Source organism: Hylobates moloch, unplaced genomic scaffold (assembly GCF_009828535.3).
Source record: "Hylobates moloch isolate HMO894 unplaced genomic scaffold, HMol_V3 SCAFFOLD_10, whole genome shotgun sequence".
In the NCBI taxonomy this organism is placed as follows: domain Eukaryota; kingdom Metazoa; phylum Chordata; class Mammalia; order Primates; family Hylobatidae; genus Hylobates; species Hylobates moloch.
Window position 1 is genome coordinate 50,501,063 of NW_026652285.1, and position 17,445 is coordinate 50,518,507.

Sequence of the window (17,445 nt, forward strand, 5' to 3'; positions counted from 1 at the left end):
CCTTCTTTCATGTCACTGAAGGACAGTACCACCTATTTCAATTTACCTGCAATAAAGTTTTCTTTTAATTCCTTCACCATGTGACTGACTTTATCCCAGAAGGTTTGTTTTTAATCCTCCCGCTTGGCCAGGAACATCCAGAGAAGGCTACTGGATTCAGTTATCTTTGTCTCCCTATCTTAGGGCTATTCTTACTAGGCTCTTTTAAGTTAAAGAGGTACAAACATCTCTGTAAAATCTTTATATATTAGAATAAGCCCTATATCACCTCCATGGCTTTTATCTGTCATCCATGCCCAATAATAATAGACATTACTGGTAGAAAGGTTGTGTATTATATTTACATTTTATGTTTGTAATTTCAAATTATTTTAGAATAGAAAATATATTGTGAGAGCACCTAAAATGTTCAAGAATGTCGCTTCTACTACCCTCTCTGGAATTGTATGTAATTATTTCTACTCCATTAGTAGAATCCTGTATCTGGATTTATGGAAGTTCGTGATACAAAATCAGCACAGACTGGAAGGAATTTTTTTCTCTCAGGCTGGCTCATTTCACTTATTCTGAAGATGAACATCCAAAGACCTTAGAAAAACTGCATTCCTGCTATTAAACCAAGTACTATTGTCCCTGAGCCATCTGGGCCATTGAAGTGAATGATCTCTTTTGCAGGATGAATTTTATGTATTGGCTGTCAGTATATACCTAACTAAACTATAAAGCTAACTTCTAGGTCTCCATTTATTACATTTTGTTTCATTGCAAGTTCACTGAAGTAAGCAAATGTTCGTTTATTTTCCCACCGCAGTGGATCCTCACAAAGCTAGAAGAAGCAAGAGAACCTTCTCCGAGCCCCTGACAGAGAACACTGCCGGAAGACACACAGCAATAAGTGATTACAGCTCCTAGACTACCTTCCAAAACCTGTTTGGGAAGCGTATTACAGAAATGATTTCAAGTACCCTGTATTCTGGATGCTAAAAAACAAAAACAAAACAAAAAAAGAGAAACAACAAAAAACAAAACCAGAATCAGGGAAAACAGCTATGTGATTAAAATATTTCAATTCTTCAGCAATTACCCAGTTTTCTAAATTGAATCATGCATCTATTTATAATTCTAATTATTTTGTAAAAGAAGAAAAAATTATGAATCTTAAATATTTGCTCCAAGTTTTTCTCTGTAATGGTGGAGGGGCTGCCCATAATTCATCTCCACATGGAGCCAAGTTTAATGTTTCTAGTTCACATTTTGAACTTCTGTCATGCTTATTTCAAACTCCCTGAGTGATGGGTAAATAATCAAACTTTGGTGGTGGTTTCTTCAGAATCATGAAGTTCTTTTTACAGATAAATATTTTGATATCATTTTCCTTATTTTTAATATAAAGGATAGGTTTGAATTATACTTAAAATGCATAGCATTATTAAAAACAATCTTTTTAAATATAATTTATAACATAGATTGAAGCCTCCCCTTAAGAAACCTTAAAGAAATAAGTATCCTACTCAAGAAAGTCTGTTTCAGAACTTTAGGGCATTTGAAATATTTCCTCAAGCCTATTTCATGAGATCTACTTGGTTTACCCAAGTCACGTTTTTAACAGACTGCTAATATCAAAGGAGAATTTTTAAAGCCTTAACAATGCCTACTTTCCATTCACTGTTAACATGGAATAAACACAATTCCCAACATCTTAGATAGTGAATTATGATTCCAACAGACAGTCCCTCTCATATAAAGAAGTGTATGTACCCTAAAATCTAACCCAATAACCTGTCCTGTTGCCAGTAGATTGAGAATTTCTGGTTTGCCTTCTCTACAGTTATTCAAATGAGAGTCACGCTTTTAAATTTACAGCTCATCACAGAAATCATCAGCTATACATTAGTAAAAATAAGGACATGAGGTTTTCTTTCTTGGTTTTTGTCCAAGATCTTTGCACCTTAATATTAATGGACTGTTTCAGGTAAAAGAGAATGAATGTATAATTGTGAACTATTAAGAGAATGATGCAGGATCCTATTTAGTTACTGAATAATACAGAGTATTCAATGCATGTTGTATGTGCCACCAAGTTATTATAAACTGTTTTTGGAATTGAAGACTCTGTATGGTCAATGGTTGTGAAATTCTTCTCAGGCTCCTTAAACCCTTGCTTTGTTGTAAAAGCTAAAATAAACAGCATGCTATATTGTAATTGTATTTCTTGCTGACCAAATCTACTAAGTGCTATTGATTTCTCTCTGATTACTAAAACACATTGCTTATTCTCAGTAGTTTCCCCCAAAATGCTTTTTTCTTTGCTGAACTTAAATTGAATCAAACCACAAGTTTCAAACCACATGAAAGTGTGTTTCCATGTTGACCTTTGTTTGTTTAAAAAAAAAAAAAAAGTGCATATTTTCTCTGTCCCTAAGCTCCTCCAGTTTTGCTTTTGTCAGAATTAAACCTAAGAGTAGAGGTAGTCAGAAAGCTTGCATCAGACTGTCCTCATCCAAAACGAAATACTTCTTCATTACCCATTCCAATGTTATGATTTCACCATTCTCAGAAAAATTACAGCCCCCTGCCTCCCTGGGTGTAGTGTCGTGAAGCAGAAAAGCCTTACATAAATAGTAAACATAGAAATTCTTCTGGTGCCCTCTGGCAGCCAGCAGGAGTGGGTCTTGTAACCAGTCCACATAGAAAGGATAGTGCCTGTCTTTCCTTTTCCCTTGCCGTAAAAACCGTGAAATATCTCCTTTCCCTGCCACTCGTTTAGCCATCACCTCCTCCCATCACTTCCTTGTCTCTAGACTAGAGGGACCCACAGTTTCAAGAGCTACATCGTATCATTTTAGAAGATTGTTTTCATCTAAACAAAAACACTAAGAAATCAGTAGATGATGACTAGATGATGAGTCAGTGTTTTTAGCATCACATTTTACAATTTACAGTTTTTGTTTGATTCTATAGCCCATTTTTCTTGAAGGTTACAATATAGCATCTTCTTGTATTTGAAAACCATCTGCCTTAAATTACATTTAACCACAAGAAATGGCTCTCTACTGGAGAAGTTTAAGCTTGTCTTAGTTGTTTGGTAGTGGCTATGGAATGAGGTGTTGAGTCTTGTGCCCCTTCCATGTATTATTTGCTAACTAACTATATTACTAGGCCCTTAATTCCAGCACAGCATGTCTTCTGGTCTGTAATAATTGTGTGAGGACCAAGGCAGAGTGTCTGTTCCCTGCCAACTCTCCACCAGAAAATCATAATCATTAGAAAGAACGACTTTGATTTCTGGTACAAAAAGCAGCTTATGATTTCTTCACATTTGCAAAATACTCTCTGAGCCAAGAGGCACATACATTTCTCCAGTGTCTTCCCTTTTAGAGTATACATATTTGCTGCTTTTCCTTTAGTGTTCACAAAAATCCCAAAGTCAGTTTAGTGTAGCTGAGTTGTTATCTGGACCCTAAATATTCATTACCACCTGTAGACAGTTCTTACCTACCCCTCTCCTCCACAATCCTAGTCCATTTGGAGGCAACTATCCTGTGGCCTCCAAGTAAATAAATCTTTCTTAGACTTCTGTGATCTTTTCTATCATAATTATCTTTCTCATTTCTTCCAATAGTAATAGCGGTAATATTGTTCCACTGAATATCTATGCACCTAGCTCATCTCATAGAAACATCCCACACAGTAGCATCGTATTACTCTCTGGTAAAAAGAAAGATTAAATTAAAAGGACTCTACACGGTGCTGAATTTCCTGCACCTAAATTATTCAGTTATCACTTGCCAGTATTAGTTGATCCTTCAGGCTATGCCAAGAACCCCCTCACGTAGGCCCCTGTATTAAAAAGATTGGGACAAAATACTTGATTAGTTTGCCTGTAGAAGCTCAAAGTGTGTACCAAATACACTGACAGTGGATGCTTTCATGGCTCAGCCAACACAGTTCAGAGAAATCTTTTCGGCTTCCAGGGCGTTGCTTGTTACCTTTTGTCAGGATCAACCCAAATCCTCAGGGATGCTGTTTTTCCACACTGTAAGTCCTAACTCATTAGTGGGTCATGAAATCAACTTAACAGCTCAAGACCAGTATATTTTAAATGTGAAATAAAAAATAGAGGAACAGTAGAGCATGTAAAATGGTTAAGTATTGGTTCCTGAAATACTGTTTCAGCTAAATATTCTGTTTACTGTGTATACTGGGTCACAATATAAAGTGTTTCCTATTATGAAATGCAATTTAAAAAAAGACAGCTTGAAAGACTGCTGCAGGAGGCACGGGCCATCCAGTGATTGTTGGAAGAGTCTGGATTGTGTGGAGCCTGACCTTAGATAAGGAGCAGCAGATCCACAACTCAGGAAGTCTAGAGATGCTTAGCACTACTTCTTTTGAGTGAGAAGATGGAATCACTCTTGGTTTCTTCTCTGCTGTGTATCGGGCAACCTCATATGATTCAGTGGAACCAGAAAAAGCATAGAAAAATTAGATCCACAAACAGCACCCAAAAAAGGCCATAGTCTTTTGTTTACCTAGATGTATTTTAACCTCTTTACCACTAAGCATTTTACTATAATAGAACTGGGGACAGACATTGTCCTTTTGAGTCCACTGAATCTGCACCATCTACCTTTTGGCTGATTCACCATACAGGTGGCAAAGGCCTTTAAAAATGGGGAGCTAATACGTAGGACACATTCTGGTAGGGCCAAAATATTCAGTCTCTGGGGGGTGCTATGCAAATATCAATGCCTTTTTAATAAAAACAGTGGATTTCCTCATTTCTTTAAGATCCAAGTAGAAAATGTAAATAACTTACATTCCATATGTAGGACTCAATACAGACTTAGTCAATCTGATTTTCTTTGGTGCTATTCAGTATAGCGCAACTCTAAAAGGAAACCCATTCACCCTCCTTAGTCCTTTGAAGTATACTTTTGAAATTATACCTTATCGTTAATGGCAACCTAATCAAGCTAGGATTCGTTGGTTAAAATTTCGATTCTTGTAATCTGTACTGTCAATTTTTGGCCACTCTGGCTGTTACAGCTAACTTTTTTCCCACCGGCACAATTGGTCTAAAGTAGTATTTGTTTCAGGACTATCCGAAAAGCAAGGCCAGCACATTGAGAAGATGGAGAATGCTACTCTATTACAAACCTCACTCATGTTTCTTTTATTGAAACCTTTTTCTACTTTATAGTTCCTCTTTTGTAAATTTTTCCATGTCATTAAAAAAATTTTTTACTTTAGAATTATAGATTAGTTCTTTTTTTAAAGCATTATGGCATTTTCAAAAAATAATAATAATTTTGGTTACCCAAAAAGCTATACAAGAAATATAACTTCAGTTTTTTAGGTTGATATGGGTATATTTTTAAAGTTTTTATTACTTTATACAAATACAAATTAATTTATATTATAGTTTAACACCTGCTATGATGATAGCTATCACACTGCTATGATAGAAAATCCCTGTCTGTCATTGAACTATTCATTTAGTGTTACTCTGATACCTTAATAATGTGTTCCTTCTAATGAAGTCCTTGTAACAAGAAACCCTGTGAGATTGGTATAATGAGATATCAAATAATCAGAAGTATAATTAAAATAGAACATGTTAGAAAATCCCAACATTTCCTGTTATGCCGTCATACCTCCGGTGTTCAGTTTGTTACTCAAAAGTTCCCAATTCTTAGGCTGAAAAACATTCAAGTAAAAATGTAGCATAGATTACACTGAAATATTTTCAATATCAATGATTTAATATCCACACTCACAAACTATTAGGAATGGTATCTGGGACTTGTTACAAGGTCAGATACACTGTTACAGACTTTTAAAAATAATTATCTCTGTATGTGACTGTATTACATTAAAAAATGGATTTTTCAGGAAAAGTGCACTTTAAAAATACTTTCTCTTGCTAGTTTTTTAAATTGATCAAATAGCCTGTGCTGCTTTGGAATGCTTATTCTTTGATGAAAATATGGTCATTGATTATGATAATTTTAAAAATATCTACTTCTGCATCGCTGCAGGATTTCCTACACTTTTCTGTTCCTCATCCCTCTTTTATGTGTGCTTGGCTCAGTTGCCTGTTACATAGCCTCTGCCTTGGTTTTGTGTATTCTAAGATAATTTATAAACACAGATATTTACAGTGAAGTTCCTCCTTTTGAAACTAATCTTATTCTTTTATTCCTCTAAAAATTGGTTGGCCGTGCTCACTAATGATTTTTCTTAACAATAATCATTTCTTGGTATTGGTAGATTTGGATTGCATGGTAAGATGACTGCCCATTTTCACCATGTATACCTTTGTCAAATAAAGATTTCTGATCTTTAGTCTGCTTCTGTTTTTAGTTTTTTGATAGAACTAGAAACAACATTAATAGCCTTCCCTTGCCTATATAAATTCCACCCTCTTTGGGGCTGAAACAAATGTGAATAACAGATTGCCCAAGGTCCTGATTTTTCAGTCAAAGCAGGCGACACTCCAGCCCAGCATGATCATTGCTGACTAAAAGCTTGGGGTGGTATAGTACCTAGTGAATTCTTTTTTTTTTTTTTTTTTTTTTTGAGATAGTCTTGCTCTGTCACCAGGCTGGAGTGCAGTGGCACGATCTCGGCTCACTGCAACCTTCACCTCCCAGGTTCAAGCGATTTTCCTGCCTCAGCCTCCCGAGTCGCTGGGACTACAGGTGTAGTGCCATATATATATATATATATATATATATATTATATATATATATATATATATATATATATTTTTTTTTTTTTTTTTTCATGTTGGCCAGGATGGTCTCGACCTAGTGAATTCTTAACCACCGACATTCTGTCTCTTAACCTTAGAAAACTCCTCATGACTCATTTCCCCAGTAAGTAATGAGAATATTGAATGAAGGGCCAGGAGAGAATTTTCTACCAGCAGAATCAGTATTGACAGAGGTAATTAATTCACCTCTGATACTGACAGTCTAGCCTTTCCATGCCTTAAGAAAATATTGTTACCACCCTTTGAATGACTTATTTAACAGCCCTCCTACAACTAGGATATGGAAAGCCATCATTTTCTTTTATGCTTTAAGTAGTCAGCCAACTATAAATTAACAAAAACTCAATGCTAGAAAGTGCTTAAAATAAGAAATGGAGTTCTTCATTGTTTAATTTCCCTGATTACTGGATTCTGTTGAACCCTTTTTATGTTAATTGGCTAGTGAAACCCAGTCCATAGCCTTTAGCCCATCGTTGGTGGGGAGGGGAACTGTCTTGTATTTTCTTTGTGCTTCTAGATATCCTAAAGAGCTCCATTCCCCTCTCTCTGTTCTCATGCAAAACTGTCTCAGCTATTTCTGGACCTTTACTGTTCTAGATAAATTTTAACAACAATTTGTGAACTTCCACAAAAGCTGTTGCTATTGCATTTATCTCGAGTGAGGATTCATATTTTTAAAGCTAGATGTTGCTATTGTAGAATCGCTGCATATCAGAATAATTTCAGTCTTTTTCAGCAATTGGAATTGTTCCCACTGAATGGGGACACATGGGTCCATAACATATGTAGCCAACCGAGGTGCATTTTATAGACTGATTTGAGATAGACATTTCATACCTTACCTCCCCAAATGGTGTATGTGTGTGTGCACACATGCACAAAACCATCTTGGCCTTTAGTGTGGAGCACTCTTACTTCCCAGAGGATTCTCCTCCTGCTTGACCCAGCCAGCTACTGAGGGAACTGCAGCATGACACGATGATGCGCACAGACTTGCCTTGAAAGGAGGAATATTAGGAAAGTTTCCGAGTTACTATTAAGGCCACAGCATTTTTCTGTTTAGGAGCAGAACCATCAGTCAACCATGAGCTCTAGGAAACACAAGATAACCCAGTGCTAATAGCAGAATGGTATATTCTTAGCCTCCTCAGAAAGGCACAGTATACATAATTCGAACAGCAAATCTGTGGTGGCCATCAGAACTTTGGCAGGGTTACATAACATTTGTCAAACAATGTGGACTTTTAGCCATTTCATACATTTTTAAGATCTGGTCATATACATTGGGGGTAAAAATGTACACACACACACACACACACACACATTTTTCACCAATACAACATATATGCTATCTAGAGCCCATTTACTCTATGTCAGCTTTGGCTTCATGGTGATCAAACTGTGGCAAAGCTAAATTAGATATACTTGTATATCCATTAATTTGGCTTAGAAAGTTAACACACAAAAAGAACCAAGTGTTTAAAAAAAAACATCTTTGGTGGCATGTTAAAGGAGTCACCCTTCAGCATGAGGTGAGAAACACAATTAAAAATGTCTCTAAATTATAAGATTTAATAAAAAGCTTCAAACCCATTAACATTCTTATTTTTAAAAAAGTCACCCAAATTAATTCTAGAGGTTTCAAGGCATGATCTATAAACTAACAAGCTCCTTGCTTACATAATTTTAATCGCTATTTTTAAACATATTTAAAACTAAATCAAAGTGGCTTTTAAAAATTCTAGAAAACACCAAATTCAAAAATTACACAAAATCTTATAGCCAAAAGTCAAGAAAATAATTATAAAAACAATTTGGGATGTAAGGACTTTTAAAGTATGTTGGTAAACTCAAATTTATCTTCCAAGTTCCATCACCCATCTCTGTCCCCACGATCTACATGACGTCCTTAGTTCCTGGCATGGGGCTGGCTCTGGTGATGTCAGAAGCACTTGCAAATAAAACAAGGAGTTTGCAAATCACATCTTCTCTCATGGGGGAGGAGTGGGCAGCAGCTTTTAAACAAGGTTGAATTCCCTTAGGTTTAGCTGTAGAATTGTGTCTTTGACAGCAGCAAACACAAAGCGAATATTGTCTGTATCTGTAGCACATGTGAAGTGAGAGTAGATGACTTTCTCTTTGTCAGGATTCTGATCTTGGTAAAGCTTCAGGATAAAGTCTCTGGCAGCTTTGACATCCTGCTTCGGTCCTAGTCACAAGTGCAATTAGAGGAATAAAGACACAGACTTAACACCATGTCCTCCCAAGAACCTTTTTTTTGAGACAGAGTCTCGATCTGTAGCCCAGGCTGGAGTGCAGTGGCGCAATCTTGTCTCACTGCAACCTCCGCTTCTGGGGTTCAAGCAATTCTCCTGCCTCAGCCTCCCAAGTAGGTGGAATTACAGATGCGCGCCACCACACACAGCTAATTTTTGTATTTTTAGTAGAAATGGGGTTTTACCATGTTGGCCAGACTGGTCTCGAACTCTTGACCTCAGGTGATCCACCTGCCTTGGCCTCCCAAAGTGCTGGGATTACAGGCGTGAGCCACCATGCCTGGCCCCAAGAACCATTTTTTAATGTACTCTTGTTCTTATTTGAGATCCTACTTTGATCCATCTTTATTTCTAGGGAACAGTTTACCTGGAGCATTATTTTTATGGTATCTCATCATGAACCCATAAAATAGTCATATTTTAAAATGTCCTCTGGTATCTAAAAATTGTACTTTACGGTGATTTGTTTAAACATAGTGACCCAATTTGTCTGATTTGGACCACTGTTGAAGAGAAGTAATCCTTGCTAACATATGGACAGACAGCTCTGGTCTAGGAGAGATAAAAGGAAGAATGTGGGAACTAACATCGGGCTGATTTTAAAGCTCGAGGGTGCTATACTACATAGCCAGTATGGTTAGTAAAAGGGGAAAGAAGAATGCTAAAACATGAATCCACTAAATATCAGTGTCAAACTTAAGGTTTGAGACCTCCTGTACCAGAAACAATTAGCAACAGGGCATGAGACTCTCCTACCTTGGACAGGTTATGTATGAGTCCACCATGTGTCTGGGAAAAGGGATGTCACACTCTAACATACACATAAGAAGCACCAGGTGCTCTGACTGGCGTGAGGAATGCACAGATAAATCAAGCAGAGTCTCTGCCCTCATGGAGCTGACTGGGAAGAGAGCTGAGTGAGCAGAGGATACGACATGGCATGATGTGGCCAAGAGAGCAAGCACGGGTCAGGCTGCCGAGGGAGCAGAAAGGAGGAGGCACCCTTCCTGCGGACCAGATGGGCAGGGGAGGCCAGAAAGGCTCCCAGAGAAGGGGAGGCCTTTGCTGGGTTTTGAAGAACAACATGGAGGCAGCGAAAGGAGTTGGCAAGGGTATTCCAAGCACTGAGGGAAGCACGTGTGGAGGTGCTGTGGTGAAAACACACAATGGTGCAACTAGAGCTTCTGTTTGAAGGTGGGAATGGGGGGAGCGGCTGTTCCAGGCATACCAGGGAGGCCCCTGTGAGCCGTGATAACTCTGGACTGATGCCTGGGAGGTGGACAAGATCAGCACAGAAAACACGGTCCACAAGAAAGACACTTACCTGTGTATTCTGGGAAATAGCTAATTAGATGAGAGTACATAATTTTCTCTTCCAAAAGATCCTTCTTGTTCAAGAATAAAATCACAGACGAATTCAGAAACCAGGGGTAGGTGATGATGGTTTTAAATAAGGCTTTGCTCTCTTCCATGCGGTTCTAAGTGAAAAGCAAGGGACTTGGGATGAAGTAGAAAGGAAATATTTTGGAAACAACATGGCGCATTGCCAGTCCATCCATCTCTTCCCTTGCCCCGCCACAGTCTCTGGGCCACTGTCTGCTGAAGATGATGACCATGTGGGGCCCCAGGCTACAGGCCTCCTGCTTCTGTTTGCCCCTCCCCAAGCCTCTTACTAACGATCCCCTTCTGGGTCCCCTCTCCTGTAGCATCCCAGCTCTTCTCCAGCCCAAAACTCACATGGAAGGAAATAAGAAAGGCTTTGGTGCAACTTGGAAAAGGAAGGTTCCCACCCACGTTTGACAGAAGTTTCCTGTGTCATGTGATCGTTGAGATTACCAAGTAGGGAAGTGCCAGCTTCAGACCTGCCACGGCCACCTCAGTTGGTTATGAGCTTCCAGACTGGGCCTCAGCAGTCAAGTGACAAGGCTTTTCCAGCAAGGCCACTGCCCCTAGGAATGCTAGACATTGGCAGAGACGGGAGGCAGTGCTACTGGGAACCCACCCTGTGCCACACTTTACAAGCAGGGCAATGGCCCGTTTGATGAGTGAGCATACTGTTGTTCAGAACTTTTTTTGTTGTTGTTTTAATTTGTTTTTTTCTGAGATGGAGTCTCGCTCTGTCGCCCAGGCTGGAGTACAGTGGCGCGATCTTGGCTCACTACACCCTCGAGCTCCTTCAAGTGATTCTCCTGCCTCAGCCTCCCGAGTGGCTGGGACCACAGGTGCATACCACCACACCTGGCTAATTTTTTATATTTTTAATAGAGACGGGGTTTCTCCGTGGTAGCCAGGATGGTCTCAATCTCCTGACCTCGTGATCCACCCTCCTCAGCCTCCCAAAGTGCTGGGATTACAGGCATGAGCCACCGCGCCTGGCCTTGTTTAGAACATTTAAATAACTTTCCCAAGCCCGTGTAATAGTGGGACCTGGGGAAGGTTATGTAGAAAGACAGTGATAATTTCTAAATGTTAGACATTGGCAAGAAGATATTAAATGCTCCTAATTTACTGAAAACAGACAGGGCACAAACAAATCTTATCTGTGACAATAATTGTTCTAGATAGCATTCTGTTCTTTCTCAAGTATTTCTAAGAGGAAAGAAACAAGAACTTCCCTGTAGGGAGGGAAGGGATCAGAGTGAAAAACATCCAAGCTCGGCACACACACTCAAGAGGGACATGCCATAAATCACTCTTTCCCCACAATTTCCAGACACCCAGGCTTGTTCTGCCACTCAGTACACATTGGGGGAATTACAGTCTGGAATGTATTAAAGCTTTAAAATTATTAGGATCTTAATGATAATGATCTCCAAGGAAATAAAATATATGAAAATTTCCCAGACAGTATACAGAGTGGATATAATACATATCTACAACCAGGAGGGGAAAGTCTGGAGTGGCAACCACTTAATTTTTCTCCAAATATTTTGTGATTTTTAGGAGAAGAGAAAATGTTTAATTTCTAAGCACTTTGGGCTGAGATACTGGTCCCTTGTGCACCTTACTAATCTTTTGAGTTTCCTGAGGAACGTCACAAATAATTCCTGAAACAAATTTGGAGCTATTTTTTTTATATTGATAACTGAATGTCTTGTCTTAAAAAAAAAAAATCTCCAACTGAGAGAGCTGGGCGACAGCCAAGATTTCCATTCTTTGCACAATGACACAATTAAATGGGTTAATCCTCCACTAATTAGGTAGTATACGCTATGCTCCTCAGAGAAAAGTCTGCTCTCAAGAAATACAAGATACAATTTGTTCAGCTATTATCTAATCCTGGACTGAGTCCTTTATTGATTTACTTTCACGCCTTGGAAACAAAAGACATTTTTTAAAAGGTCAAGAGGTCTGAACGCAAGTTCAGGCGAAAAGATGACGAGAAGGACATGAGTGTTCCACCGATACTGTCCCCAACCTGACAGAGAAGTGGCTGTGAGGGTCCTCTTCACTCTCAGGGCAGCTCCCACTGATGGAATCGGAAGCAGCCAGTGCTATGACCACTCTGAAGGGACAATGCATGCCTGACCAGGCTGGATCCATCCCAGCTGCCCTGAGGGAGTCCCTCCCAGGAGACGTGAAGGCAGATGCAATCCCAGACAGCCCCAGAACAGCTCCAAACATCTAGCACCACTGCCCACCCCAGTTCCACTAGGAATCTAATTTTGGGAGCACCACGGGCCTATGGAGGTTAGGAAGCCTGTGGTCAGGTAAAGTGTTTTAGAGATAGTGCTGCTCGGCATTGGTTGTGCAGTAGAATCCCTGGTGGGCTCTCAAAAGAAGCCTCAACCTAAACCCAGTAAATATGAATTTTTAGTGTTCAGTCCAAGAGATGGCATTTTGGTCTTCTTTTTTTTTTTTTTTTTTTGAGACAGAGTCTCGCTCTGTCGTCCAGGCTGGAGTGCAGTGGCGCGATCTCGGCTCACTGCAAGCTCCGCCTCCCGGGTAGCTGGGACTGTAGGCGCCCACCACCACGCCCGGCTAATTTTTTGTATTTTTTAGTAGAGACGGGGTTTCACCGTGTTAGCCAGGATGGTCTCAATCTCCTGACCTCGTGATCCGCCTGCCTCGGCCTCCCAAAGTGCTGGGATTACAGGCATCAGCCACCGAGCCCGGCCAAGAGATGGCATTTTTAAAAAGCTCACCAAGAGATTCCACTGTGCCACCAAGGACGAGAACCTAGGCTTTTGAATAGGTTCCAACCTTAGCAGCACAGTGGGGTGCTTTTTAAAAATCCCCCCACTCAGGCCCCATTCACCACCAATTCATTCAGAATCTCTGGGGTTGGACTCAGGCACCAGGTTTTCATTAAGTCCCTCAGCAAACTCTAGTGTGCATTCAAGTTTAGAACCCGGGTTCCAGGCCTGTGATTCTCAGCCACACTCAGTCACACTTTGAGTAGCAACACTGTTTGACCTAATGACGAGGGTCTATTTCCTGACCTGGTTGCCTTCTTAGAAACCACAGAACAGGCTCTGGCTTCCACAGCTACCCAAACTTCCTGCCCAGCGTACCTCGTTGTCACACTCAGCCAGGACCTGGTCATATTCACTCAGAGCAACCAAGAAAATAATGGAGGTGACACTCTCAAAGCAGTGAATCCATTTCCGTCTTTCGGATCGTTGGCCACCAACATCCACCATCCTGTTGTGTAGAAACACAGATCATTCAAAGGTTGGAATACATGACACTTCGGGGAAAAAGGACATGAAAACCAGTGCTCTTGGAGTCCTCAATAATTTCTAAGACAGAAAAGAGGTCCTAAGTTTTAACATGTTTGATGCTGCTGCTCTAAGCAATGAGGGACCACTGGATGTTTCCTAGCAAAGAAGGGAGAGAATGTAAGTGACATTTCTGAAGACATGCAGAGGCGACTCAGGGAGCCTGCTGGTTAAGAAGCTAATCAGTGTCCAGGCAGAAAACGCAAACATTCACTTGGGTTCTGTGACAACCACTGTAGAGTCCCTGGATACCAGACACAAGAGGGACGGAGCGGCCAGCTGTCTTCCGGGTCCCCCAGGCTGGCTTCAGGACCCAAGCCTATTCTGTTGTTATGGCTCCTCTAATTTACCTATAAATCCTTTCTGCATTCCCTGGATGCCACCTCTTGTTCCCTATAAAAACCTAGAAGTGTCCTCTGTCCAGTACGGAAATCCAAGGCCTCTATCTGTGTCTTTGGGAAAAATTCCAGCAACTCCTAGCCCAGAGATCACAAGCTCAAATGCTCCAGGAATCAGGCAGTTTATGGGAATGAGCCAAGTGGGCTCCCCAAAGTACAAAAACATACACGGCACAACAGCCAGGGGCCCTGTCTACAGGGAAGCCTGCCGCGTACCTGCAGCCAAGCTCTGCAGAACAAAACGCAGGCTCGCCATGACCACAGCCTCTGCCTTTTCAGGAGAAACAAGGTATCCAATGTGTTAGCTCAGACGTTTTTTAGTAGCACCAGTGAGCCAAAGAAAATACATAATGGACCAGACACAGCTGCCAAGTCACCCCCACCCACCCCTTCCTCACCACCCCACCACACACACACACCAGTCCCTGAAGACACTGGGTCGATGTGGTTAGGTAGCCCACAGGCCAACCACCCAGAACTGTTGTCCAGAAAAGTGCAGGAAGGAGAACGAAAAATTCAATCCTGTCCTTAACCATGTCCTGGAGGTGCAGCCACTCCCACAATGACGTGTTCGTGACTGGCTATCACAGCAGGGAACCGAACTGGAAACAGGATATTGCAATTGTCAAAAGGTTGAGCTTGAAGAAGCCATTCTATAAAGGCCTCAATTTCAAAGATCAGAATTTTTCGGCCAGAAATATCCCACTGGGAAAGGTGCTGTGAGTTGTAAAGTAATAGATTTCACTGGTGGATGATGTTAAACCCATTCACCAGACTCTAGAAAGTAATGCAAAACCCATTCATCGCAGTCCAAGAAAGATAAACTCAGAAGAAATAAAAGCATTTTTTAAAACAAAATCCTTGGGAGTCTGAGAGGTTTTGGACATTGCAAAAAGCAGTTAATTGTGAAAAGGTTTAGAGAAATTCATGGGCACACAGGCACAGGGGGCTACTATTAAAATCAGGGATATGCTAATATAGATGGGGGCCGTCTTTGAGGGGCTGGACCTGAGGGCTTCACAAACACAGCAATTCTGGATAGAGAAGCACTGAGCTATAAGTGGGGATCAGACAGGACCCAGATGTGGGAGGACTGGTGTGTTGTCTCAACTAGAAAATCGTGTGTGATAATTGTTAGGAGGAACAAGAGAAATAGTGGATATAAAAGTGCTTTGAAATGTGCAGTGCTACATATATGCCCTCCATAATTATTCATTTTTTACCATAATTAAATGCAGTGAAGATTCACTGAAGTCATCCTAAAAGTATTTCCTATATTTGTAAGTGGAAATGCATACATTTTTATACAGCTGTTAGTTTGTATATATTATTCTTCATAGTTTTCATACACATTTTTGTATCCTTAATTTTCTAAGGATAAATCTTGGAGAAGGAAATAGAGGAGAAAGGAAATATTATTCCTCTTTAAGGAAAAGACATCAATAATCACTATATTCAATTTGTGGGATACAGAAGTATACATTTCTGTGTGTGTGTGTGTGTGTGTGTGTATGAGTGTGTGTTACACATAATAATCATTCCAGTTTCCAGTAAGGAAACCCTTCTTTTCCAAGGGCAATAGGAAGGTGACTTCTCTCCATTCCAGGGTTGAGACCTACCTACCACAATTCTAAATACCCTTGGCAGACAAGGTCACTCTGTCCTAAGAGATATAATCCCTGCTTAGGAATAACACATTTAAGAATCCACCTGGGGACTTCCAAGCCTGGGCAGATTCTTCATGGTACATCGGGGGGACAGACTTACCGAAAGATTATGTTTTCCAAGTCAAATGGATACTCAATGATGCCGGTGGTGGGCACTCGGACACGAAGCACATCTTGTTGGGTAGGCACGAATGATGGTGTGGCGATGCGGTCGATGTCAGTCAGGTAACTGTATATTAGAGAACGAGGAACTGACTCTCCTTTCAGAGCCGGGAGAAATGTCCATCCTACTCAAAGGAAGTCACCCCCCACTCACAGTGAGCCCCACGCAGACACACAAATTCCATCAATGACTTTCCTGAGAGCCAGCGCCAGGCCAGGCTTCTCCATCCTTCCTACGACTGTTCTGAAGACAATATGGGTCAGAAGGACTTTCATGCGCCTTCTGGGACATCTGCAGAGCACTCCGTCTCTTCCTCCTGGGTTCTAAGCTCTATCACTTCTATTTGACTGGCGAGGGAGACAGTGGGGCTGGAAGGACCAGGATGTTGGGAATGGCTCTCTCCAACACCCCATCTGTCATCCTCCCTCCAGAGGCCCTTCTCCCTCCCACTCACCCTTGTCCAAGAACCTTATATAATGGAGATACTGTTCTCTAAAGCTTTGCTCAATGAATTAAATAGTTTCTAAGAAAATACACAGGCGTAAAACAGGCCGAGGAGAAATTCAAAACAACAGCAACAAGAAAAAGTTTTCCTGTTGAAGACACTGGGAAACTATACATCTCCTAAAATAACCCAAAGCTTGCCTTAACTTATTTTTGGCCATATATTGAAGCCCTGAGCTTAAAACATATTTTTTTTTCTGTAGTAAAATAAGAGAATCCTTTAAAAAAAAACTTTAAGGCCTTTCTAAAAGACATTTTTAGGTGAAATAACTGTAACTCAGGCCCTCGCTAACAAAAGAGTTGGAGATGCAGAGCCCCCTGCATGCTGAGGCCGGCCCTGTCCTGTCCCAGCACCGCGTCAGGGGCAGAGCAGGTCCGCATGCAGGCTAACCAGGAGGTCACAGGCAAACCCTGTTCAACATATGCCTTCAGCTCCAGAAGCAAAGCTCGGGGGCAGCTTTCCACAACCCACCTCCCTGCCCAGATACAGTCCCAGGGCTTATCACTGTTTTTGCTGTACTTTGATAGGTAATTATTTGATTTATACCTGACTTGCTCCACCAGACTGTATATTCCGAGAGCAGAGAGCACTGGTTGTATATAATACCTGCAGCCCTTACCACAGTGCCTGGTGCATCACAAGCACTCATCACATTGTCCAATCAGCAGACATCTCTAGCTGAGGGGTTGAAAACTGCTGGCTCAGATGGAGAAAATGTGCAAGTGCCTTGAGTCCTGCTGGTTTGGAAGGTTGGGTGACTGGGTTTAGGAGAGGCTGTTTTCTCTGTGACAGCTCTGACTACCACCCTAGCCACGCCCCTCGTCCATGTCAGTGGCCTTGCCCCCGTGGTTTTCAGGATTACACTGAATTCTGTAGCAGGTCTGGTGGGTCTTTTCCAAATGGATCTACATCAAGAGCCCTAGCCAGTCCCCAGGCC

The 17,445-nt window shown here is 41.0% G+C and overlaps 2 protein-coding genes across 2 annotated transcripts in view; one reads left to right on the forward strand and one right to left on the reverse strand.

Annotated features, from left to right (window-relative positions):
* VPS13A (vacuolar protein sorting 13 homolog A) overlaps nucleotides 1–6,348 on the forward strand; it is a 259,625-nt gene extending 253,277 nt beyond the window's left edge. The window contains exon 72 of the mRNA XM_032164338.2: nucleotides 812–6,348. Coding sequence (XP_032020229.1) covers nucleotides 812–862 — 51 coding nt within the window. The 3' untranslated portion in view covers nucleotides 863–6,348. The remainder of the gene's footprint in view (nucleotides 1–811) is intronic.
* Nucleotides 6,349–7,895: 1,547 nt separating this feature from the next.
* Nucleotides 7,896–17,445, reverse strand: part of GNA14 (G protein subunit alpha 14) — a 227,156-nt gene continuing 217,606 nt past the window's right edge. Inside the window, exons 4-7 of the mRNA XM_032164341.1 lie at nucleotides 15,941–16,069; nucleotides 13,569–13,698; nucleotides 10,379–10,532; nucleotides 7,896–8,987 (exon numbers count right to left, since the gene is read on the reverse strand). Of these exons, the coding sequence (XP_032020232.1) occupies nucleotides 8,797–8,987; nucleotides 10,379–10,532; nucleotides 13,569–13,698; nucleotides 15,941–16,069 (604 nt within the window). The 3' untranslated portion in view covers nucleotides 7,896–8,796. The remainder of the gene's footprint in view (nucleotides 8,988–10,378; nucleotides 10,533–13,568; nucleotides 13,699–15,940; nucleotides 16,070–17,445) is intronic.